This window comes from Trachypithecus francoisi, unplaced genomic scaffold, assembly GCF_009764315.1.
Source record: "Trachypithecus francoisi isolate TF-2019V2 unplaced genomic scaffold, Tfra_2.0 Lachesis_group4, whole genome shotgun sequence".
Classification (NCBI taxonomy): Eukaryota; Metazoa; Chordata; class Mammalia; order Primates; family Cercopithecidae; genus Trachypithecus; species Trachypithecus francoisi.
In genome coordinates this window covers 3,646,746-3,673,821 of record NW_022681469.1, presented here as the reverse complement: position 1 = coordinate 3,673,821, position 27,076 = coordinate 3,646,746, and the positions used below count along the sequence as shown (strand labels likewise).

General features: G+C 39.3%; 1 protein-coding gene across 7 annotated transcripts in view; it reads left to right on the top strand.

The window, feature by feature from the left end:
- RBM33 (RNA binding motif protein 33) overlaps positions 1 to 27,076 on the top strand; it is a 134,404-nt gene that overhangs the window by 9,599 nt on the left and 97,729 nt on the right. For all 7 annotated transcript variants that reach the window (XM_033193532.1, XM_033193531.1, XM_033193535.1 and 4 more), the window contains exons 2-4: positions 11,090 to 11,168; positions 19,481 to 19,529; positions 25,608 to 25,684. In XM_033193532.1, coding sequence (XP_033049423.1) covers positions 11,090 to 11,168; positions 19,481 to 19,529; positions 25,608 to 25,684 — 205 coding nt within the window. The remainder of the gene's footprint in view (positions 1 to 11,089; positions 11,169 to 19,480; positions 19,530 to 25,607; positions 25,685 to 27,076) is intronic.

The window sequence follows — 27,076 nt, the reverse complement described above, 5'->3', positions numbered from 1 at the left end:
ATGATTAGTGTTAGGATTGAATGGAATTGTTGGTGTTGCAGTATGATTGTGCAATTTAGTACAGTCAGCAAGTCAGACTTTTAAAAAATATTGCAAAAGATGGCTGAGTGAAGTGTAATAATACAAATGCAGCATTTTAAAAACCAAACTAATTAACTTCTACCCCACCCTCAAACAAACCAGCACATGTATCCGTCAATCCACAGCGAATAGTCCAGACTCAAAATGCTGTTTTCATTGACTTCTCCTTCCTTGTTATTTTCAGTCAGTCAACATGCCTTGGAATTTCTAAATTGTCAGTTTCTAGTTCATGCATTTGTCTTATTCTCCCCTCTGTTTCTTTGCTGCGATGCTAACCACATTTTTTTTCCCTTAATGCTTGTAGTTATTTTATTTTACCATTGTTTATGTTTTAGCGATTAATTAGTTCTTGCTTCTTGCTAGTAGATTACCCTTTCTAAACTGGGGTTGTGTTGCATATGACGTATAGCTTTCTCACGTTGCTTTTCTAGTAATGCCCCACATCTTTACCACCTTTTCTTTTCTGACTACTTCTGTCTATGAGTATGTCAGCTTACCTGAACTCCTCGCTGTGCTCTAGGCTGCTGAGCACTTCTCAGCCTCTGTGCTGTTATTTCCCTGGAATGCCCATCTACTTGACAAAAATATAGTCATTATGAGCCTTCATCTCAGTTATTACCTGGTGTGTCAAACCAAACTTGATTTTCCCCAGCCGTCATCACTTTGTATGTATTTTTTGTTTTGGAATCTTTACTCAAATTTCAGTCATTCTGTTAATTTAAATTCGTTTGCTTTTTTGCTGATAAATTTACGTAATATGAAATTTAATACTTCATTAAAAATATATGTTGTGCTGTTTTAATAATTTTATTTGTCCACACATTATGTGTTCACCTGTGTGCACGGATAAACATTGGTGGTGATGTTCTCCTAGTTGTACAATTGTTTTTATCAGAGAAATTTGGGATGATTTTAATATCTTTGTGCTTTTAGGTATTGCAATAATATTTCATAATGATCGTGTATTAGTCTAGTATAGATAATCAAGCTATTACGTTAATAAATGAGTGTTTTAAAAGTTTAAGGAAGAATAAAGAGGACCATAAATCCATAATTCTGTGTGAAGAGATAACTACCATTATAGCAGTTTGGCTTATATCCTGGGCACACGTGTACACATATATTTTACATACACAAAGGCCATACCATATTGTATGATCCCCTCCATGATATTATTGGGGATATTTTTTCATGTCAGGAAACATAGTTTGACTTTAAAATTCTTATTGCTGCCTAATATGTAACTACATGACTATACTTTTATTTGACCTCTCTGCTCTGGCTTTTTTTGTTGGGCATTTGGTTTATTTCTACTTTTTCCTATTAATAAAACACTTCTTGATGAACATCCTTTTACATACTACCTTTGTTCACTCAATGATGAACAGTATTTCTCAAAGTCTTGGGAGTCCCCAAGACTGTTTCAGAGTGTCTGTGAAGTCATACTATTTTCATAATGTTATTAAGGTAGTTTGCCTTTTTTTTTTACCTTGCTGACATTTGCATCAGTGTTGCAAAAGTAATGGTGGGTACATTTTCTGGTGTTTTAGCGTTAAGGCAGTGGCAAGTATTTAATTAAATCTTGATCCTAGAGTGCATTTAAAAAATATTTGTGACAAATAGGAAGCATATACATAAAGGACTTCTGTTTCATCATGAAGTATAACAGTTGTCTTCAGGAAAAGCGCCTGTCCAGCTGGCAGAGTAGTGTGCACCTGTATTCTCAGCGACTTGGAGGCTGAGGCAGGAAGATCACTTGAACCCAGGAGTTCAGTCCAGTCTGGGTAACATTGCAAGACCCCATCTCTTTAAAAAAAAAAAAAAAGATACTTGTTCAATTTAATAGTGAGGTACGCTGGCTTTTCTTATTTCTTCTGTAGAACATCATTTTTACTTGAAAGGACAATTGACAGACTGTGGTTATTCAGATTTTAGTGCTTGGCAGATAGATTCTTGAAAATGAAGTGAGCCTGTCACTTCAAGTAAAACAGTGTATGTTATTTGTTGCCAATGATAACATGTAAGTTTTCAGACAAAAATGAGAATTTTGGAATACTTGTATTTGATACTGTGAGCTTGAGAACTTCCCAGCGCTTGAAGACTTTCCTGATGAGATTGGTGATGTTATTAACCATTGTGATTTTGTATATTGGATAATGAAATGTGTTAGCATTTGGAGTACTACATAAATCAGGGAACCAATGTTTTCAAAATGACCACTGCATGGTGGCACAAAATCATGGTTAAAGATCCAATAACAATGCAAGACACGCTTGTACTTTAACATAAGAGAGTATGAAATATTCATTGCTGTGGCTTCAGATTCTGCATTGCAGCCAATCTTTAAGAAATGGCCACTTTTTGATTATTAGTGTAGTATCAAAGAAGAATATCTGAAATTGTTTGAAAAGACAAAGTACATCTTTTTACAACTACGTATCTATTTAGAGTCGGATTTCTTTCATGTATTTCAGTCAAAAAATATATCGAATGAGACTCTGTCTCAGGAAAAAAAATATATATCACAGGAGATTGAATGCAGAAGCAGATAGAAGAATTCAGCTGTTTTCTATAAAGTCAGACATTAAAGAGTTTTGGAAAACTGTAAAAAATATTTGTTTTATAGACTTTTTGTCATTAAAATATGTTGCATTAACATGTAATACTGGTTTGTTTCTTAAGTTTTACTCTATTGTCTTTAAAATTATAGTCAGCCCAGTTTGTACCAGCTGACCCTTACCTCATTTCCCGTCTTCTTTACCCTCCTGCTCTAGTCTTTTCCAATAAAGACCTTAAGTTATGTACCATATATTAGTTTATTGGGATTACTGTTTGTCTTTTCTTACTAGAATGTAACCTACACAGGGTGAAGATTTTTTTTTTTGTATGTCAGGTGTCTAGAACAGTGCCTGGCATATATTATGTGGTCAAGAAATAGTTGTTGAGTGAAGAATACAGGTTTCACGACCCTTCAGTTCTATTCATATTTTCTGCTTATCTTGCATTCTCCAATTTTGGAATGATTTCAACAGCCACTTTCCTTAGCTGTTTTATGGTGTCTCTCCTTTGGGAAAATACTTACTTTAATTATTTTTGATGATCCTGGCTTCTAATTTTGGCTTTTGTGTATTTAACTGAAATTTCCAGAAAGTGCTGTGTAGCACGATGGCAGTTAATTTCCTTCCGGAGATACTGCACTGACGCACAGTGTGAGATGAACACAGGGATTCCTAACCCTAGCTGTCCGTCAGAATTAGTGGGAGCTTTAAAAAGCAGAAAGAGCCCAGAATCAAAAATCAGTGAGGAGGCCGGGGATTATGTACTTGCTACAAGGTTTCTAGGTGATTGCTATTAGCTAGCCTGGCAAAAAGATGTTCTGGTTTCAGCAGAATTGGATGCTCTTTTTTTTCCTCCTTTTTTCTTTTTTTGTTCTCACTATTTTGGCCAGGCTGGAGTGCAGTGGCCATGCACAGGCACGAGCATGGCACACTACAGCTTCAAATTTCTGACCTCAAGCAATCCTCCCTTCTCCGGCTCCCAAGTAGCTAGGGCCACAGGCTCCAGCCACTGTACCCAGTGGATGCTGTAATTAATTAGCAATGTCTGCCATGGATGATTGTGATTAAGTACTATTTCCTTCACTGTGTCTTAGCCACAAGCCAAATTTTTAGCTTATAAAGTATTGGGAATTTGGTTATGTTTTCATTGATAGGGAATGCTTCTTGTTTTCATGAAGCATGACTTTTGATGTTTTTAAATTCATTAGAACTATTTTTTGGCCTAACATTTATCAGGGACAGTGCATCCTGTACATTTAAAAATAATGTATATTTTGCACTTATTGGTCCAAGTACCTTGTATTTGTTAGTTCTAATTGATTTATAGTATTTGAGTCCTCTGTATCCTTGATCTTTTACCTGGATTTCATATTTGTTGAGAGTGGGGTGTTGAATTCTCGATATTAATGTAGAGCAGTCTCTTTCTCCCTTCATTTTTGTCAGCATTTGCTACGTGAATTTTGGTGTTCTGTTTCAGTGCATATATGTTTATAACTGTTATATCTTGATGAATTGACCCTTTGGTTGGTATACAGTATTCTTAATTTTTGAAACAATTTTGAATTTAAAAATCTATTTTATCTGGTATTAGTGTAACTGTGCCAGTTGCCTTTTGGTTACTATTTGCATGAAATATCTTTTTCCATCATTTCACTTTCAATTTATTAGTGTCTTTGGGTCTAAAGTGAGTCTCTAATAGGCAGCATATAGTTGGATTTTTTTTTTTGAAATGGAGTCTCGCTCTGTCGCCCAGGTTGGAGTGCAGTGGTGTGATCTCAGCCCACTGCAACCTCCGCCTCCCGGGTTCAAGCGATTCTCCTGCCTCAACCTCCTGAGTAGCTGGGATTATAGGCATGCGCCACCAAGCCTGGCTAATTTTTATATTTTTAGTAGAGACGAGGTTTCACCATCTTGGTCAGGTTGGTCTCAAACTCCTGACCTCGTGATCCACTGGCGTTGGCCTCCCAAAGTGCTGAGATTATAGGTGAGAGCCAGTGCACCTGGCTGTTTGTTTGTTTTTAATCCACTCTGCCAGTCTGTGATGTGACAGAAGATGATCAAGTGGGAGATTCCAGATGCCGGTCCTTCCAGTGGAACAACTATTGACCTGGCAAGAACTGTTGGAAGCAACCGTTTTGGAACTTTAGAACCTAACATTGGTTTTCATCACTGATGAGCTGGTACAGAGGCTCTCTGTTATTTTCATCCCCCTCCGCTGAAGCAGTTTCTCTTTCGGCTTTGTTCATTTTTCCTTTTTATTGGATGCAGGCATTTAAGGAAATCTACCAGGTCACTAGTTGATTAGGGAGATAACAGAAGAGAGACTTCAGTGACCACACTTAAGAAGGAATATAATAAATAGTAGTTTTAAAAAGCCATTAAACAGATGGACAGCAACCTTCATTGTGTAACAGCAGCAACTCTGGGGAAGGAGAATCTGGTTTCTAGAGTTACTACATTGCAATGTACAAAATACCCAGTTTTAAATAGTAAATAGTAAATAAAATATTACATTGTATACAAAGAAGCCTGAAAGTATGGCACATTCATAGGAGAAAAAGAAATAGAAACCACCCACAAGGATACCCAAACATGGGATTTACTAGACAGATGCTTTAACCTTCTTAAATATGCTTAAAGTGCTTTAGGAAACTGTGAACCAAAAAACTAAAGGAAATCTGGAGAGTGATATATGAAGAAGTAGAGAATAGTAATAGAGAAATTATTAGAAGGAAACAACTTCTGGAACTCAAAAGTACAGTAGCTAAAGTAAGCTCTTTAGAGAGGATCAATAGCAGATTTGAGCAAGCAGAAGAATCAGCAAACTTGAAGGTCAATTGAGATGATCCCGTTGGAAGAGCAGAATGATAATGCATAAAAATGAACAGAGTCTAAAAGACCTATGGGGCACCACCAAGTGCACTTATATACACATAGGAGACCCACAAGAGCAAGAAATTGACAGAAAAAAAACTTGAGGAAATCATGGCTGAAAATTGCCAAATTCATAAACAAATATATAGATAAAAGATAGAATCTGTACATCTAAGTATACCACACACTGGGTATATTAAAACAACAGAAATGTATTCACAGGTCAGGAGACCAGAAGTCCATAGTAATGTACCAGCAGGGCCACACTCCCTGGGAAGCCTCTAGGGGAGAATCCTTTGCCTCTTCCAGCTTTTGGTGGCTTCCTGCATTCCTTGGCTTATGGCAGCATAACTCAAGTCTTTGGCTTCACATGACCTTTCTCCTCTGTGTATGTCTGTTTGTACCCAAATCTCTCTCTCCTTATGTAGATATCAGTCATCATTGAATTTAGTGCCCTCTTTAATGTCCAGTGTGATCTCATCCTAACTTGATTACACCTGTAAGTAACTTTAAGTTTTAGAAACAGGGGCTTGCTCTTTTGTCCAGGCTAGACTACAGTGAGTCAGTCATAGCTGACTACACCCTCTGCCTCCTGGGCTCAAGCAGTCCTCCCACTGCAACCTCCTGAATGGCTGAGACTGCAGGTATACACCACCACACCCAACTAATTTTTAAAGTTTTTTTGTAGAGATAGGATCTGGATATATTGCCCAGGCTGGTCTTGAACTCCTGGCCTCAAGCAACTACCTCGGCCTCCCTAAGTGTTGGGATTACAGGCATGAGTCACTATGCTTGGCCTTGTTTCTAAATAAAATCACATTCACAGGTGGCAGAAGGAGTGGTAAGACTTAAGTGTATATTTTTAGGGGACACAATTCAACAGTTACAAGCAATTCTGCTAGAAACAAATTTCTTCCTGTTTTATTCATCTGTGAATGTCTTTATTTCGCCTTAATTTTTGAAAGATCGCGTTGGTGGATTTAGGTCTCTTTCTTTGAGCACTTTGAATAGGTCATCTGGCTAAGTAGCCTCTGGCTACTTCTGTTTTGACAAACAACTATTGCAGGTCCATTGTAGGTGATGAGTCATTTTTGTCTTGGTGCTCTCAAGGTTTTTTTCCTGTGTCTTTGGCTTTGAAACATTTTGAGTATGTTGTGTGTATTTGTGAATCTCTGAGTTTATTATCATTTGAGTTTGTCAAGCCTTCTGGATGTATAGATATTTTCCAGTACATTTTGGAAGTTGTCAGCCATTATTTCTTTGAGTATTTTTTCCTACTCCTGTCTGTCCTCTCCTTCTGGTGCTCCCATTACACATATATTGTTGTGCCCCCTCATGGCCCCACATTTCTTCGAGGCCGTGTTCAGTTTTCATTTTCTGATTTCTGTTCTTTGGATTATGTCATCTCTGTTGATCTATTTTCAGGTTTGCTAATTCTTCTGCCAGTTCACATCTACTGAGCCCCTCTAATGAATTCATTTCAGTTATTTTTCAATTTCAGAATTTCTATTTGGTTTTTTAAAATTATTTCTGTCTCTTCGTGTGTCTCTATGTATGTGTGTGTGTGTGTATATATATATATATATTTTTTGAAACGCAGTCTCACTTTGTCGCCAGCTGGAATGCAGTGGTGCAGTCTCCGCTCACTGCAAGCCATTCTCCCGCCTCAGCCCCCCGAGTAGCTGGGATTACAGGCACGCATCACCACACCCACCTAATTTTTGTATTTTTAGTAGAAACAGGTTTCACCATGTTGGCCAGCATGGTCTTGATCTCTTGACCTCGTGATCCCACTGCCTGGGCCTCCCAAAGTGTTTTTTTTTTTTTTTTTTTTTTTTAAAGACAGAGTCTTGCTCTGTGGCCCAGGCTGGAGTGCAGTGGTGTGGTCTCAGCTCATTGCAACCTCTGCCTCCTGGGTTCAAGCAATTCTCTTGCCTCAGCCTCCGGACTAGCTGGGATTACAGGTGTGTGCCATCACATCTGGCTAATTTTTGTATTTTTAGTAGAGATGGAGTTTTGCCATGTTGTCCAGGCTGGTCTCGAACTCCTGACCTCAAGTGATCCACCTGCCTTGGCCTCCCAAAGTGCTGGGATTACAGATGTGAGCCAGTGCGCCTGGTCTCTTTATTCATATTCTTTATTTGACCTGACACTGTCATCATGTTTTCTTTTGGTTTTTTGATCATGGTTTCATTTAATTCTTTGAACATATTTATAATGGCTACTTACAGATCTTTTTCTGTGAAATCTGACGCCTGATCCTCTCACATGGAGTTTATGTTGCCTGCTTTTTGTTGTCGTTGGATTATAGGTTATACTTTCTTGTTTCTTCCGTATCTTCCATATCTTGTAATTTTTTGTTGAAGTCTGGACATTTTAGATAATACGTTGTAGCAACTCTGGGTGCTGGTCTCCCTATTCTCCCACCCTGGGCTTATTACTGTTATTTGCTTCTTTACTCCTTTGTTGACTGGCTGGGGTATTTTAAGGAAGTGTTCACCCCTCCCTCGAAGCTTTTGATGTTGCTCTGCAGTGACCACAGCCTTGGGCATGCACAGTTAATTACCCTGGGATGGTTGTCATGGCTTTTATTGTCTCTCTCTAAGTACACCTTCTGTAATGCTCTGGGGCATAAATTGCTTTATAAATTGAGCCCATCACATTCAGGCTCCTTTGAATGGATAGTGTCCATGTTAGTGTTTGAGATTTGTTCTGACCCAAGCAGAGGCCCTGCTCACCTGTCTGTGTCCCCATTTCTCTCCAGCACAGCAGCTCATCTACATTCTGGCCATATTTCCAGCTGTTTTTACCACTCTCTTCCCAATTAGCTCTCACCAGAACTCTCCCTCACTGTTTCTAGGAGCACTGTTTGACTTGAAGTCAGTTTCTTTGGAGAGTTTTGGAGCACTCACTTCCTCATCCGCCACCTCTCTGAGCCACAGCACTTGTGCTGTGGCTATGGACAGTGGTGTGCCAGTCTTTGGGTGATACCCTTGCCTTAGGAGCTGAGTGCCTGGGAACTGGGGGAAGGCAGCAGCCCCAGGTCTCCTCAACTTGACTTTCTTGGTGTGGGACCCCCAGCCCTTGACCCAGGGCAGGGGTTCTCTGGGCCCAGCAGTGTCTGTCCCATGAATGGGACCTGAGTGGAAGAAAGGAGCCCACCCCTCTCGCTCACACTCACCCAGAACTCAGCCTCAACAACGGGGAGGTGGGGGTGGGATGTGAAAAGCTGGGAGCTGAGTGGGGAGGGAGGGTGTCCTGGGTTCTTGGTTGCACTGGTCTGGAGTGGAATCTTAGCATTATTGTTTCGAGGATGAAAAGGGGTGGGTCCTGGTTTAAAATCCATTAATTCTTGCTTCCATTCTTGCCAGATTTTTGGTAGATTTCTGGAATAAGTGTCTTTTCATTTGTTGTATGTCTTTAGAATTATTCTTAGAGACTTTAAGTGGTTATTATATAAAACAGTTTTCACCAGGCTCACAGAGAGAGGACCCATGGAGTTCCTCGTTCTGTCATATTGGAAGTGGAACTTCTTGAGGCTACTAATTCTTTAATGTCTTTAATTCTTGGATTTTCTTTTCTTTGTTTCTGCTTCTTTTTTTTTTGTTAAAGCCCTCATTCTGTTTGGTAGTTAGTTATATTAGGCTGTTCTCACAGGGCTATAAAGAAATACTGGAGACTGGGTAATTCATAAAGAAGAGAAATTTAAGTGGCTTATGGTTCTGTAGGCTGTACAAGTGTGGCGTCAGTGCCTGCTCAGTTTGTGGGGAGGCCTCAGGGAGCTTTTACTCATTGTGGAAGACCAAGCAGGAGCAGGCACTTACCTTAGGTGGCAAAAGAAGGAGCAAGAGAGTGAGCGGAGGTAGGGAGGGGTGCCATACTTTACAACAACCAGATCTCCAGAGAGCTCACTGGCTATGGTGAGGACAGCACCAAGCCATGCCGAATCTGCCCCCAGGACCCAAATGCCTCCCACCAGGCCCCACCTCCAACACTGGGGATTACAATTCAACATGAGATTTGGCAGGGACGTATATTCAAACTGTATCAGTAGTATTTGGTAAGAGTAGATATATTACTTCGGTAGAACTTGATTGATTTCCAGCTCCAGGCTGGGAAAATTCTGAGGCTTTATATCATCTGGCCCTCCCTACCCCAACCACCTACCCCTAGGCTAGACTCTTTCTGGGGAGACAGATCTATGTGCTGCAATTTCTTTGCTTGTATGTATGTCTGAGATGAAAACCTTTAATTTCAATTCTTTGTTTACTAGGAATAAAAATAACTTTGTCAGGTGCCACCCATTTGTCAGTTCTTGTATTTTAAAACACATTGTCAAATTTAATGTTCCAGCAAATTTATGAAGTAGATAATAGCTTCGTTTTTACAGAAAAAGAAACAGGCCTCTAAAGGGCTCTGCTCTTCATTGCTCTTTCTTCACTGTCCATTTCGGTAGCCACTTGTCACACACGGCACCAAGCACTTGGAATGTGGCTTGTTCACATTGAGATGTGAGATGTGCTGTGGGTACAAAATACCCATTTAGTATGGAAAAAATGTGAAATATGCTGTTAATATTTTCTGTATTGATTGTACACTATGATTTTATATATGTATTTATATATTTTTATTTATATATATTTATATGTATATTTATATACACACTTTTTTTTATGGAGACAGAGTCTCCCTCTGTCACCCAGGCTGGAGTGCAGTGGTGCGATCTCGGCCCACTGCAACTTTTGCCTCCTGGTTCAAGCGATTCTCGTGCCTCGGCCTCCCAAGTAGCTGGGATAGCTGGGTCTACAGACGTGCACCTCCATGCCTGGCTAATTTTTTTTTTTTTTGTATTTTTTTAGTAGAGATGAGATTTTGCTGTGTTGGACAGGCTGATCTCAAACTCCTGACCTCAAGTGATCCTTCCGCCTCAGCCTCCCAAAGTGCTGGGATTACAGGCGTGAGCCACCACACCTGGCCATACATACTGTGATAATATTTTGGATATACTATGTTAAATAAAATGTATTGTTAAAATATGGCCTGTTAAAATTTCGTCTGTTCCTCTTTGCCTTTTATAAATGTGGCTACTAGAAAACCTGGAATTAGATGTGTGCTTATACTTCCATTGCTCAGCACGTCTCTGCATTATCTCTATTTTGCTTAAGTGGGATCTTAGCTTTCCATGATTTGGAAAAGTGTGACAATTACAAAAAGTATTATAAAAGTCTCCAACTTTTTAGCACATCACATTTTTTTTACGCAGTAAAAAAACATTCAAAACCCATTTTATTAAAAAAAAACACTTTAATAACATTTGTGGGTTTTTTTTGAAAACCTATTAGTGATTTTTCATGTCCAACAATATTCAATGAATTGGTTTTCTTGGATAGCTTTGTGTTTTTAAAGATGTTTCATTATTGAAAATGGCTAAAGTGTTTGTGATCGTTATATATGAAACTTTTGTAATTTGAAATGTCAAGTCAGGAATCCTTAAAAAAGTTGTTTTAGTGTTTGAATTATTTGCATTGTATCTGTTTTAACTTAGTAAAACTGACTTCAATGGACTGTTCTCATAGATGATGACTTTGACCAGTTTGATAAGCCTGGCGCGGAACGGTCATGGAGAAGAAGAGCTGCTGATGAGGACTGGGACAGGTACGTGCACCCTGTGCTTCACCTGACTGCCCGTGCCGATCTCTGTCATTCTAACCCTTGGCTCCCAAGGGGTCTTTACTGAACACAGCACCTTGACTACCTGGTGCTCTATCTTGAGTGGGGCTGTCCCTCCTGGGCTAAAGTGAAGCTTCTCCATGTAGAAGGCTGACCGTGGGCTCCTGTTCCAGGCCGGTGTTGTATGGAGGGCTGCCAACAGATCATAGGTCTTCTGTCCTTTTTCTTTGTTTTTATATAGTAATGATACTGACTTTGGGGACACCCAGAGCCATTACTGGAGTGGCCTTGTGCCAGAGTTCCTTAAGCTCTACTTTGTACTGAGTATCTGGCTACACTTTAGTGTTTTTTCCATTCTAATATGTGTAGATGGTATTTCGCTAATTTTAATTTTCATTTTCCTGGTTACCAGTGAAGATGAAGATACCTGTTTAGGAGTGGATGAAAATGACCTGTTTAGGAATACACACAAACACGATTTAAAAATCCACAGTCATGACAGATGGCGGTTTGACAGAGTGGCTACCTCTGGCAAGGAGTTATAATAGAGGTTAGAGATGTGTTCTGGGAGAAATACAATGTGGGCTTAATCTGGGTGCTGGGGCTGAGAAATGAGGGTTATTCTTTATAACTTTTTTAACATCTTAAATACTGTGTTGAGAAAATGTAACAATTACTTTGAAGCTGCAGTCAGTTTAAAAACGGCAGTGTCACATCTAGAAGTTATATAGAATAATCTACCTTGAGAACTATGAGGCCCTTACAGTCCACATAAAGCTGATTGCTCTTCAGTGACTCATGCAGTTTATTAGGATTCTCCAGAGGAGCAGAACCAAAAGAATATATACAGAAAGATTCGTTGTGAAGGACTGGCTCGCGTGATTATGGAGACTGAGAAGTTACCCGGTCTGTAGAGTGGTGTATTCCCAGTGGCCTGTGAACCAGGGGAGCCAGTGATGGAAGTCCCTCTCTGAGCCTGGAGGCCTGAAAACCAGGAGCTCCCATGTCTGAGGGCAGAAGATAGCTCAAGAAAAGGGTGAATTTGCCCAACTCCAACTTTTTGGGTAATGTCTGCCCACATTGGTGAGGATGGATTTCTTTACTCAGTCTGTGGATTCATCGCTAATCAGCTCTGGAAGCACCCTCATGGACTTTCACAGAAATAATGTTTTGTTAGATAGCTGGACACCTCTTGTCCCAGTCAAGCTGACGCACAAAATCAGCCAGCATGCATTCTAAAAATTAAATACTGCTTAAAAACGAAGTCTTTCCTAGAAAAGAAATGATCTTATTAGTAAGTACTAAAGCTGGTTTTGACTAAAAGACTGTGATGGTGAGCTGAATAAAATATTAAGTGGGTCTTTTAGTAGCTTACTTATTATTTGGAGTTCCTCTTTGAATGGTCTGTTCATATCTGTTTGTTTTTCTTTTGGATTGTTTGTCTTTTGCTTATTGATTTTAGGGACTGTTTATATTATACTTACTGGAAATTTATTTTTATTGTTTATAGATATCTCCTCCCAGTCTGTGGCATGTGTTTCCTTAAAAAATAGTCTTTAACTAGATTTTTGAAAAGAATACAGTCAAGTGTATAATATTTTTCCTTATAGTTTTTTATTCTTTTTATTAAAACGTGAAAGAAATGTATTTGGAAACTCTTTTCAGACTTCCAAGAAAGTTGTAAGAATAATACAGAAACTCCCACTTAACCTTCTCTTACACTCATGAGGTGCTGTTTGTCAGCTGATGTTGTTACTCTAATTCTTTTTTTTTTTTTTTTTTTTTTTTTGAGACGGAGTCTTGCTCTTTCGCCCGGGCTGGAGTGCAGTGGCCGGATCTCAGCTCACTGCAAGCTCCGCCTCCCGGGTTTTACGCCATTCTCCTGCCTCAGCCTCCGGAGTAGCTGGGACTACAGGCGCCCGCCACCTCGCCCGGCTAGTTTTTTTTTTTTTTTGTATTTTTAGTAGAGACGGGGTTTCACCCTGTTAGCCAGGATGGTCTCGATCGCCTGACCTCGTGATCCGCCCGTCTCGGCCTCCCAAAGTGCTGGGATTACAGGCTTGAGCCACCGCGCCCGGCCATACTCTAATTCTTTACGTACATGGATATACTGTATATGTAAAATTTTCTTTCCTGTACCATTTGACAGTAGGTTGCAGGCGTCATGCCACTTCCGAATGCTTCAGTATTGTTTAGCATATATTTTCCCCAAAACAGGAACTTTCACTTATATAAATATGGTATAATTTTTAAAGTCAGGAAGTTTATCAAACATCCAGTTCTATATATGTGAGGTTTGTTGTTGTTATTTTGGGGACAGGGTGTTTCTGTGTCACGCAGATGGAGTGTAGTGGCGTGATCATAGCAAGCAGGAACTCCTGGGCTCAAGTGATGCTCCTGCCTTGGCCTCCCAGAATGCTGGGATTACAGGCATGACCTGCCTAGTTCTAGTTTTTTGTTCTAGCACACCCTGCCTAGTTCTAGTTTTTGTTCTACAGTGATTATTCAGATTTTTGTCAGTAATACTCCTACCTTGGCCTCCCAGAGTGCTGGAATGGGCGTGAGCTAGTGTGCCCTACCCAGTTTTAATTTTTTATTCTACAGTGGTTATTCAGAATGTTTTCAGTTGTCTCAATTATTTCCTTTATACCTCCCAAAAGAATTTTTTGTTCTGATTCAAGATTCAGTGCAGGATCATACATTGCGTTTTTCTTTCATCGTTTCTTAATGTGGAAGAATTTTGTAGCCTGTCTTTTATGACGTTGACAGGCCATTTATTTTGGGTTTGCTGGTGTTCCATCGTGACTGACTGTAGGCTGTGCTTTGTGGTCAGGGTAGATGACGTGCGGCCTCCTGAGTGCCCACTTCAGGAGGCACAGGAAATTGGTTTGTGCTTTTTGTCCTTAAGAAATTCTTCCCTACCTTGTATTCTGGGTATCTCCTGCATGTGTCTATGAAAGTTGTAATTTTTATTTATTTATTTATTTTTTTTGAGACGGAATCTCGCTCTGTCGCCCAGGCTGGAGTGCAGTGACTGGATCTCAGCTCACTGCAAGCTCCGCCTCCTGGGTTTATGCCATTCTCCTGCCTCAGCCTCCGGAGTAGCTGGGACTACAGGCGCCCACCACCTTGCCCGGCTAGTTTTTTGTATTTTTTTAGTAGAGACAGGGTTTCACCGTGTTAGCCAGGATGGTCTCGATCTCCTGACCTTGTGATCCGCCCGTCTCGGCCTCCCAAAGTGCTGGGATTACAGGCTTGAGCCACCGCGCCTGTCCTTTTTTTAAAATAGATACACAGTCTGCCTGGAATTGATTAAATTGATTTTTAAGTTACTAACAAGTTCAAGCGTATGTGAAAATAGACTAGTACAGTGAACCCAATGTACCATCCTCCAGTTTCACCAGTTATCAGCATGTAGCCAATCTCTTAACCATACTCTGCAACCCCCTCAAAATTTGTAGAATATATTTTTCTAAAAATAAAGGATTTACAAATACAGCCACAATAGTTATTGTATCTTTAAGAATTCCTTGTTATGTAAATATCTTAGTGTTTAAATTTCCGATTCTCTTATATTTGTGCGTGTGTGTATGCATGTGTATGTAGACGCATACATGTATATCTCCATACATATGTATACACACTTATTTTAAATGTATGTATGAGTAGACTGTTACTTTCACAGTTTGGATATGTGTCTGTGTGCTTTTTTATGGTTGAATTGGGCCCACACGGTCATTGATAGTTGTCTTTCAAGTGTTGTTTCATATACAGGTTCTCCCCCATCTTATTTTAGTTCCATGCAATTTTTTGTTGAAGAAACGGTGGTGTGTCTTCTAGAATTTTCCTTTTGCTGATTGCACTCCCTGAGGTGTTTTTAGTGTGCCCTTTAACTGCTGGTGTTTTATGTGAGTTAATAGAACTAGAAGTGGATGGGATTCAGGTTTGAACTTGGGGGAGGGGCTGGGGTGTGGCAGTATAGTAAGTATTGCTGCGTTCCTCATTGGAAGCTACTTGGGGGCACGTGGTGATACCTCCGCTTTTCCTGTTACCTATAGTACTAGTAGTACACGAAATAGTACCTAATAGTACTGTAAACCAGTTAGTTCTTCTGAGGTGGAGATGACATAGAAAAGACAGGGTAAGTGATTGAGTCTTTCCTGTTGTTTGCCACATTTCAAACTAAGAAGTCAGCTCTAGCATCTTGCAGGGGTGACTTTTGTTTTTGAATCATTTTGAAATCATAGATTTCAATGTTGGATTGTGTTGAATCCATTGTAGTTTAGTATCTTGATTGGTGGTTACATTGCCTGATATTTGCTGAATTGGAATTTCTTCAGGTTGGCTCCTGTGTCCATTTGACATGACTTTAGACGTCTTTGGCAGCTGCCTTGCTTTCTGCTGTGATGAAACTTGTTTTGGTCATGGTGTGAGACAGTTCTAGTTTTTATTGTTTACTTTATTATGAATAGTAGTTGTCTCAGTGTTGTTTGTGAACAAACTCTTCCTTTTTTTATTGTCTTCAATGACATGTTTGCATCTATGAAGATTTTGCCACATGTATTTCTTTTTTGATGTTTTAAGCATAAGACAGCCTCTTTGTGTGCTGCATGACACAGAGAGAGACACTTCGAAGTTGAGAAGAGTGGGTCAGGAATTACTATGGTAAGTTCTTCTGCCGTGCTGTACTGGTGGTGGTGTTTGGAAGAATATGATATCATTGCTGAACCAACACCTGAAATTGTGTGTGTGTTTTTTTTTTTTTTTTTTTAAAGATAAGAATGTCTCATGCCCAGGTAAGAAAGAGATGGCACACTCAAAGAGTTGTTTTTGTTTGTTTGTTTTTGTTTTTTTTGAGACAGAGTCTGCTCTGGAGTACAATGGTGCGGTATCAGCTCACTGCAACCTCTACCTCCCAGGTTCAAGCGATTCTCATGCCTCAGTCTCCCCAGTAGCTGGGATTACAGGCATGTGCTACCATGCCTGGCTAATTTTTATATTTTTAGTAGAGAAGGGATTTCGCCGTGTTGGCCAGGCTGGTCTTGAACTCTCTTGGCCTCAGGTGATCCAATCGCCTCAGCCTCCCAAAGTGTTGAGATTACAGGTGTGAGCCACCACGCCCGGTCCAAAAAGTTTTAGCTGAAGAAATTTAATGAAGGGTCTATTTACAGGGCAAGGTTAAAGAACTAATGAGTTCACTCCCATCCAGGGAGTACCAGTTCCTGCCCCGGCCTTGTGGGAAGTGAAGGCTGTTCGGGGAGGGATACTATAGTCTCTGTCCCTTCAGGTGAGAAGGGAAGGGCCCATCTTTCTCCTCCTACTTGGTGACATTATGTTGGTGCCTCCCAATGGGCGATTCCATCTGGAAGCCAGAGGTTAGGACAGGCTGTGCCAGCTGCTCCTGGAGGACACAATCCAGGCACAGAGCAGGCAGGTAAGATGGAGAGCAGACTAGAGTGGGGAGGACCCAGAGACTACAGCCCCATGTACAGTGGTCAGGTTCGCTTCTGGTTTTGAAAGGCTGTAGCCCAGTGGTTAACAACAAATACTTGTTTCCTGAAAAACGTCTTTGAGGATAACTTCTGTTTCTAAGTAAAAATATACTTGCTTTCAAAGAGCTCATTGTCTATAAGCTTTAATAAGAAATGTCTGCCGGAAAGGTTGTTCATACTCAAGTAGTGATTACTGGTGGAATCTTGAGGGAGCTCTAGAATTGAACACAGGAAGCCTCTTCAGCCCAGTGTTTGTTTGATTTCCTAGAACACTTACTGCTACTGCCAGCCAGAGTGACTGCTCGCCCCTTTGAAACTGCCAGATGGAGATCAGTCATTTCCATTAGTTCATTGTTGTTTTTGGCAAGAGTGGATGTAGTTTTACATATGTAATAAGTTTATTCCTTATATATACATCTTTTGTGAGGGTCCAGCTTTACGATGACAAGAAGAAAAGTACATGTAGTTTCTGTGGGGTGTGTGCATAGTAGTTAGGACTTGGATTCTCTCACTGGTGTCACCACTTCTAGCTGGGTGACCTTGGGCAAATTAGCGTCTTAGTGTTTCTGTTTGCACATTTAAAAAATGGCAACAGTGTAAGGGTCTACCTGAGAGGGTTATTATGTCAATGAAAAGCTCGTGTATGTGGAACTTGTCAAGTGGTGCCTGGCACAGAAGTGTACTGAGCAGATGCAGTGGCTTGCTGGAGCTGCTGTTTAGACTTGCTGCTGTTCTGTACTGAGTCCCACTGTCTCCCATCCTGTTTCTCACTCGTTGTGGAACAAGTACGAGTCTTCATTTTCTCTGCTTATTTTATAGTTGATACACTTACTTTTTAAAAATGTTTTTGTTTAGAAAAATTAAGTAGTTATTAAAGGTTGATTTATTTCTGTGTGCTTGTCAGCAAAAGGCATACTTTCTAGATTTTTGCTTGTATAATTACTGACACCTGTTTTTATGACTGTGTCAGTTTGCCCTGGGAAACTGGCATCACATTCCATTTTTAGTTACTTAAGGTGATGGTATAGACGAGTGCCTGTCTTCAAAGAGGTGCTTGTGTGTTTTTGGTTATCTGGAATCAAATTTCAAATGGGGTTATTGTAAATATTGTTGACTAGACAGCATTGTTAACCCTGCCTCTGGAGGGTAGTTGGAACACTAAAGATACAAAAATTGTATTTGATAGATGATAGTGGTTTTAAAATATTGAAAGAAGCTGTATTTTTTTTTTTATAACTATCGTATAAGAGTCTGTGAAAGATTGCTTTTCAAGGGCTGTTCTTGTCCTGCATCTGTCACTGCTGTGTGACTTTAGGCAGGTTATTTCATGTCTTGTCCTTATTTTCTTTATTTGTAAAATGAGGTTATAGGACTTTTTGGAGGATAACTTAAAATAACAAATAAAGTCTTTAGTGCATGAATTAAATGATTTGTCAGGTTGTTTTCAGTTCTAAAAGGCATATAGAAACATGCATTTCATTATAACTCCATATGTGCATTCTGCAGTATAGTATAGTATTCTGCAGAGAGGCATGCTAAAAATAAACATGGTTTTTTGGGTAAAATCATGGTTTTGCTGATTTCTCAAAACCTATAGAATTTTGTAACCAGAGCCCCCCTTAAAAAATAAAGTGGCAATTCTAATAAGAATATTGATGCAGTTAAATCTCCATGAGTATTTGCACCTAGAACTAAAGTCCGTCTAATTATATTTCCTTTGTACATTTCTCTATGTTGGCTTTTAATGATACTTGCTTCCAAGAGATTGATTTCCCCAGAATTAAAAACATAATCCAGTGGTAGCCATGTTTATCAACTAAAAAAATCTTGTTTCTAATAAATACAGTGGAAAATGTTTTCAGCTTTTTTATTTGCTAAGGGTTTCTGTTTTAATTGTAGAAATAGGGAGAAAGCCTGCTTCTAATCATTTAAAACAGAAGTATGCTGGAAAAAATTGCAAATCACTGATAGGACATCCATGTTATACAAAGCTAATTCCCTTAGTTACTGTGATTTGATTTTATGTTCTCATTCGGTTTTAAAATTTATTTTTTTCAGTTTCTGTTGGTTTGATGAATGTCAAACTGTCTCTAGTGGTTTTGGTTTTGATCTTCCTAATTAATTATATTGTGTATCTTTTCCTTCTTCATTAAGGTTTTTAAAGGTAGGAGAAAGCTTAGATATGACTTAATATATTCCAGTTTCTGCTTTTACTGATTATTCAACAGGCCCAAGAGATTAAGGTCCCGTATTAAGGTGCAAAACTAAAATTAGAAGTATAGTGAGGCACTACCTATAGCAAAGCCTCCCCATACTTAAAAGGTAAAATGTTCTCTGTGCATTTGAAAATACATTTTTATTATTAATAAAGAAAAAGGAAAGTATAGCAAACTTAATGTAAAAGTATCCGAGCTGGCCGGGAGTGGTGGCTCACGCCTGTAATCCCAACATTTTGGGAGGCCAAGGCAGGCGGATCATGAGGTCCGGAGTTCGAGACCAGTCTCACCAACATGGTGAAACCTCGTCTCTACTAAAGATACAAAAAATTAACTGGGCGTGATGGCGTATGCCTGTAATCCCAGCTACTTGGGAGGCTGAGGCAGGAGAATTGCTTGAATCTGGGAGGCAGAGGTTACAGTCAGCTGAGATCGCACCATTGTACTCCATCCTGGGCGACGGGTTGAGGCTTTGTCTCAAAAAAAAAGGTACCTTAGCTGTAGAGTTCTTGGTAAATTCCCAAGTGACCTACAGACTTGCAAGTCTTGATGGGAATAATCATTGACATGTCTCTTTTTTTCTCCCAAGTGAACTTGAAGATGATTTACTTGGAGAAGATTTACTATCTGGCAAAAAGGTAAGAAATTTGTGTCCTGAGATGAAATAATAGTCATTTAATTGTACTTAACATATAGCAGTAATCACTATACATGGGTTTCATTACTGGAAAGTTGGGTATAGATAAAAATGTTGTAAACTGAATTATTTTTTAAGTGCACAAGGAATTGACTGTTTATTAGTAAATTCTCTGGTAATTATAACTCAAGAAATAAATCCTTGAAGATTAGTTCCTACTTTGTCCAAGGCATTCTAGCCGTTACTGGATTGTGACAGCATTAACATAAAGTTGTGCCTTGCCATAGAAGGTGACATTTGGAGGTTAACATTTTGCATACTTGTTCTGGATTTCACTTTTTGGAGGCATTCAGAGATAAGCTTAAAGGTAAACATACTCAAATATAATAAACATTAAAATAAATAGAAGTCTAAAACCTAATGTAGGTTTTTCTAAATCTTTTTGATGAAGTAAAAATTTTGTGTATCTCTCTATATATATTGTGGGTGTGTGTGTATATATATTTATATATACACACTGTAATTCAGTTTACGAAATATATATACACACACACAAACAGAACCCTACCAGTATATTTCAGACATTATAAAACATGTAAAAGTAGAAATGTAAAGCAGGAAAGTGAAATACTACATTTTTAAAATTTTATTAACTGTTTAAAAACAGTGTTCTCATCTGTTTATTAACTCTTCTCATTATCAAGATAGTTTAGGCTTAATTTTTTTGTTTTTTTGAGACAGAGTCTCGCTCTGTTGCCCAGGCTGGAGTACAGTGGCACAATCTCCGCTCACTGCAAGCCCCGCCTCCTGGGTTCACGCCATTCTCCTGCCTCAGCCTCCCGAGTAGCTGGGACTACAGGCGCCTGCCACCACGCCTGGCTAATTTTTTGTATTTTTAGTAGAGACAGGGTTTCACTGTGTTAGCCAGGATTGTCTTGATCTCCTGACCTCGTGAGCCACTCGCCTTGGCCTCTCAAAGTGCTGGGATTACAGATGTGAGCCACCGCGCCCAGCCTCAAGCTGTTGTTCTTTTAGGTTAAAATTTATCAATAATATTAGTGGTATAAATCTATATTTCAAGAAGTGCGGTAAGTTCACATCTTTTGACTGATTTATCACATCTTAATAGATTTCCCTTTTAATCTCATTTGTGATACAGTTAAGATCTCTTACTAGAAGTACCAGGCCGGGCGTAGTCCCAGCAGTTTGGGAGGGTGAGGCGGGTGGATCATGAAGTGAAGAGATGGAGACCATCTTGGCCAACGTGGTGAAACCCTGTCTCTACTAAAAATACAAAAATTAGCCAGGTGTGGTGGTGCACGCCTGTAGTCCCAGCTACTCGGGAGGCTGAGTCAGGAGAATTGCTTGAACCTGGGAGGTGGAGACTGCAGTGAGCTGAGATTGCACCACTGCATTCCAGCCTGGTGACAGAGTGAGACTTCATCTCAAAAAAAAAAAAAAAGTTACCAATTTTGCCATTGTCTTTTAACTTACTATATTGCATTATTAGCATTTTCTTTAATGCATGAATGCATTTTAGAATTCTTTTAAAGCCACTTTGCATTGTGTGTTCTGTTTATTACTGCATCATCAGCCTGCAGGTGGCCTGGCTTTGACCTCACCCCACTTTCCTTCCTTTAGATGGCTCTGTCATCACTTCTAACACTGAGAGTTAGTGTGGTTAGTTGTAAATCCACCTGATTCAATAGGAGTAAATGGAGATGCATCCGTATCAGTTGACGAGAGAGCCTCGTGTCTCTGGTCTATGTTGTAGTGTGATGTCTGGAGTGGGGGTGGGATGCTCAGTCCTCCTTTGTCATGGTCACTGGGGGAAAAGGCTCTTGTTTTTATCCTGTATGGGGGAATTATTTTGCACACTCTTTGAGGTGCTCTCACTTGTATTTTTGTACCTCAAGTGGCTACTTTTTTCTTTTTATTTAAGACAACTTTAATGGAGAATAACAATTAGATGTTAAAAGGTTTAAATGTAGTAAAATACTTTGACATGAAGTTAGATTTCTATCTCTAGGCAAGCCTTATGTCATGGTTTGCCCTGTGTTTCTTTCCAGAAAGCTGTAATAATTCCCTTTTAATACATGTGACCTCCTCTCATAAAAAAAAAGTCCTGACCTTTGGGGTCAGGACTGTTATCACTAAAGATGGAGAAATACTATTTGGTTTGGACTGTAATGCTGACTCTTCTGGGGGAAGTCATCCTACTTTTCTCAGTTCAGTTGATTGTCGTAAGTTGCTCCTGTTGGGCTGGAACTGGAGCAAGCCCAGTGACAGTGCATTCCGACATCTCAGTGGCGGGGTTGCATCTGTTTTGGACATTTTGGAAGTGTGTTTACTTTGGAACAGGAGATGTATCTCTCTCATTTCCTCTTCTCTATTCTTTCCTAACATAAAATAAATGCTTTGTACCTTATAGGAAACAAGACATTGAAAATATATAAAAAAAGAAAGCCTGAAAAATATGTAAACAGTCGTGACTAACGTTTTGTCACCTGTCTTGTGTTCTTTTCCCATGTGTTTTTAAATATGACCGAAATATAGGCCGGGTGTGGTGGCTCACGCCTATAATCCCAGCACTTTGGGAGGCTGAGGCAGGTAGACCACCTGAGGTCAGGAGTTGGAGACCAGCCTGGCCAGCATGGTGAAACCCCGTCTCTGCTAAAAATACAAAAATTAGCCAGGCATAGTGCACGCACCTGATGTCCCAGTTACTCGAGAGGCTTCCTTGAACCTGGAAGGTGGAGGTTGTAGCGCTCCTGTGGTTGCACGCCACTGCACTCTAGCCTGGGCTAGAGTGAGACTTGGTCTCAAAAAAAAAAAATTGAAATATAGATATAAAACATTACTTCTTTTTAATTTAACATTGTATCATTGGCATTTCCCCCTTGTCATTAGGGTTATTTTAAAATATTTTATAATGGCAACATAATAGTCAACGTTTGTAGATGCTACAGTATACCTAGTCACTCCTGTGTACATTGAGGTTGTTTCCAGCTCATTGCTTATGACTTTTTTAAAAACACCTTTTTGTGAAAAATCTCAAGCATATACAAAAGAAGAGAGAACGGTACGGTTTACTCTCAGGTGTCAGTCGCCCAGCCTCAGTAATTTTCAGTTAAAGGCTGTTTTGCTTCCACTCCCTACCTCCTGAATTATGTTATGTAAATCTCAGGCATTATGGTGATATTTAAATGGACAAGTCTTACTACGCTTTTGGGATTTTTTTCTTAGGAGGTTTCTATAAAGAGGAATTCTGGCCTAAGGGTGGAAACATTTCATGGTTCTTGTATTGCCAAGTTGCTTTCCAGAAATGTTTGATCCACTTATGTTCTAGCAGCAGGGAATAAGCATTGCCCTCACTTTTCCATTCCCTGTTCGATACCACTTTTTAAAAAGAATCTTTGTCAGTGTGATAGATGAAAAATGTTTTCTGATTGGCTTAATTTCTATTTATTTGATTTCTAGTGAGAGCGAGTTAGTTACTGCAGGGTCTGTGAATGGAGTTCACGTGATGAGGACACCGGCTGCCTGAAAAATTGTTTTCTCCCACTGGGGTCCGCACGAAATGCACAATTTGGAGCCTTTGCCTGGAAAGACTCCTACGGCACAGACAGCACAAGGGAGGTGCATAGTACTGAGGATGGCACACGGGCCAGACTGTCAGGGACAAGTTCATTCGTGTCAAGAAGGTTGTTAGGGCTCAGTTTTAAATATATAATTAAGGTTTCGAATTTAGGATAAAGCAGGCTGATGTGACCAGGCTAGAGCTTTTAGAAAGTGGGTAAGAGTGAGGTGGAAGTTGGTTGCCAGCTTGCAGTTCCTTCTTTAGCTTTTGTGTTTACCTTCATCAACTTGTCTTGGACAGACATTCTCCTGATACACTGAGGTGGCTCCGTTTCATAGATGCCTGTGTTGGAGAATGTTTTGGGAACCATTTTCTTCCTGTTTTTAAACTCTGGCTATTCCATGTAGGTTTTATATTTTTGGGAGTATTGGAGAGAACTATTCTTTTTCTTTCATATTTGTTTCTCTCCCCATGGGAGAAATGACCTGTTTGGAAAGATTGGGAGAAAGGATTTCACTGGCATCTGTGTCCACTTTGTCTTCGTATCTTGGGATCTGTGGTCCTGCTTTCCTGCAGACCATCCTGAGCAGAACCCTCTGGAGCCCGAGAAAACTGTTTTACTCCAGTTCCTTAGGATGTGTTGAAATCAGCTTTGGCCTCAAAGCTGTAGCCTAGCTCTCCTTTCCAGCTTTTTCAGTGAAGCGGATATTGTGCTTATTGCCTCCTGTGTCTGTCAGTAGGTTTAAAAGTCAGAGAGGAAAGTTGAATCCTCAACGGGAGATTCGACTCCCATGAGGGCCCAACACAGCACAGATTCCCTTTCTATTTGCTTGGTGCATTCTTGGCTCATTGATTTTTGACAAATACTAAGAGTTTTACTAAAAAGCTCAGAGAAGCAGCCTCTTGAATGAAATTTGTCTCTCATTGAATTATTAATTTTTAAAGATTTCCTGAAGTTTTATTTACTGAGTTGGACAGCCAAACTGAGGTTTGTCTGTGGTAGGCCTGGCTCATAGCTCTCACTTTCATAATGACATCTCCTTTCAATCTCAGAAATGGATGACAGATTATATGGTCACCTAATGGAAATGTCATTTTCTTTTCTTTTCTTTTTTTTTGAGATGGAGTTTCATTCTTGTTGCCCAGGCTGGAGTGCAGTGACTCACTGCAACCTCCACTTTCTGGTTTCAAGCAATTCTCCTGCCTCAGCCTCCCGAGTAGCTGGGACTACAGGGGCGCCTCACCACGCCCGGCTAATTTTTTGTACTTTTAGTAGAGTCAGGGTTTCACCATGTTGGCCAGGTTGGTCTCGAACTCCTGACTTCGAGTGATCCACCTGCCTTGGCCTCCCAAAGTGTTGAGATTACAGGCGTGAGCCACTGCGTCCAGCCAGAAACTTCATTTTCTGTCAGTTAAGCAGTCTGTTTTGTTATCACGCATATCTGTTCTCCCTTCTGCAGATAAACTGAGTATGTGGCCTGTGTTATTTTATTTTTATTTTATTGTGGTGTCAGTGATTAGGTTGAGTCCCATGCGACTAAGAAGTACTAATAAGATTATTTTTGACTATCAGAAATACTGTAATAAAGTATACAGATAAGTTTTTATTAGGTGTAACTACCAGGAAAAGACTGCTTGTTTGTTCACCTTTAAGTAGAAAACCAAGTTGATTTTTCTCTCTTTACTTTTTAAGAATGAATATGTGTGTATGACAGTGTGTGTGTGTGGCTTTGACTGTCTTTTGTGAAGAGAGTAGTAATTTATATATACCATTTATTACATATAAGTAATTTTAAAAAGGGAAGAAAGTGTGAAGTAGTGTGAATAAGTAGTGTGAAAGTGTGAATAACACCCCCTGAAACCTATTCTAAGATGCTCAAATACATATAACATAACAAAACCTGGAACTCTTGACAGAATAGCTAGGCTCTCTATGCTTATAGGTAGGAGTGCCATCAAGAACAGGAGTGGGGAACTGAGCTGCTAACATTTATTTTCATATGTGATCTGTATTGGAAAAACCAAAGTTTTATTATAATCTCTTATTTCAATTTAGTGATTCAGTTATTTAAAATCTTATTTCTAAAATTACACTTTTTATGTTGTTTAAAAAATCTTTAGGTTTTGGATATTAGCATTAAATTTAGTAGTACCTTAAGGATATCTTACTTTTTTGTGTATTATAAGAAGATATTATTTGTTTGTAAGCCTCTACCAATGAACTTCTTACCTTTTCTCTTTTGTGTGAGAATAAATGTGATCATTATACTTGCTGTTTTTACATTTAATTTGCGTGGGCACTTGAAGCTGAGCCCAGGAGGGATCCACATGCCTTGTGTGGGATCTCTTGATTGTCCTCTGGTGACCACAAAGCCTTCTGGGTGGCAAACGTTTTAATATAAGGCTAGAAACAATTCAGTCAATGTAATTTTGTACTTTGTAACAAGTCTTTTTATGGAAGTGACACACATTAATTATTTAATTTCTTATTTTAATTAGAATCAGTCGGATTTGTCAGATGAAGAGCTAAATGATGATCTTTTGCAGAGTGATAATGAAGACGAAGAAAATTTCAGGTACTCAGTATTACCTCATTATAAATGTTCTTTATTTAACTAGATTGATAGGAACTGTTACTTATAATTATAATGGAATGTAATTGAATAATGTAGCCTTATATCTTTAACACATGATTACATTCTAAATGGAATACTAGTAATAACTGTAGAAGCCATATGGATGTTCTGTAAACAGAGCAGCTGTTTAAAATCGGTAGTTCTTGGCCAGGCATTGTAGCTCACGCCTATAATCCCAGCACTTTGCGGGGCTGAGGCGGGCAGATCACTTGAGGTCAGGAGTTCGAGACCAGCCTGGCTAACATGGTGAAACCCTGTCTCTACTAAAAATTAGCCAAGCATGGTGGCGCACGCCTATAGTCCCAGCTACTCGGGAGGCTGAGGCAGGAGAATTGCTTGATCCTGAGAGGCGGAGGTTGCAGTGAGCCGAGATCGTGCCACTGCACTCCAGCCTGGGAGACAGAGTGAAACCCCGTCTCAAAAAGAAAAAATCAGTAGGTCTTTCATTAATGATCTCTGTGAGTTCTGTTCAGTGCAGGTTATGAACATTTAGTACGGATATCTACTGCTCTTTTAAAGAATTGCTTTATTTGGGTGGAGGGCAGTGGCCTGGGACTCTTAACTCTCCTGCAGTTTGATGTTGCTGCATTTGTTTTCATTTTAGCCAGTTTATTGATATCATTTACTGAATTACTATTTTGGACACTTCGGGAGGTGATACTTTAGACTCTAGTTGACTGGTACGATGAATATCTTTCTGTTGTTGACATATAGTAAGCTATATTATACGAGGAGAGAGACACTCTGGTAGGTGGAATAATTTTTTTAATTTCATGAGGAAACATGGGGAAAATGTAGACAAGCTCTTGGTTATAAATGTAATTAGTGAATATATGCCATTTATTATTCAGCCATGGATTTGTAACAGATTTTCTAACATAAAGTAATTTTTACAGGTAAAAATAAGTTTTAAATTATTCTACCAGTCAAATAAATTTCCCAATTCCATTGTTTGACATCATTGTTATATTTTGATCTTTTGAGTTAGATTGCCTTTTAGAAATACATCATTGAAGTTTTTTAGCCATAGTATCTTGAAGTCTAAGAGGTGTATTAATTTTTTGTTAGGATTGGGTGCTGTGTGTGAACATAGATTTATCTGCACCATCTTGTGTGGGAAATGTTATCTTGCACCTTATTGTTTGTGCAACTGTTATGATTTAATAGGTGGAACATGATTTTTTTGCAGTTTCAAAACCTTTGTTATTTTACTTAGAAATTATGAACAATTTTTAAAGATATTTGTGACTAATATAAATTTATTTATTTGAACACTGAAATGTATTTTCACACAAATTTTTAATATTTTGATTTTCTTAAACAGTTTATAAT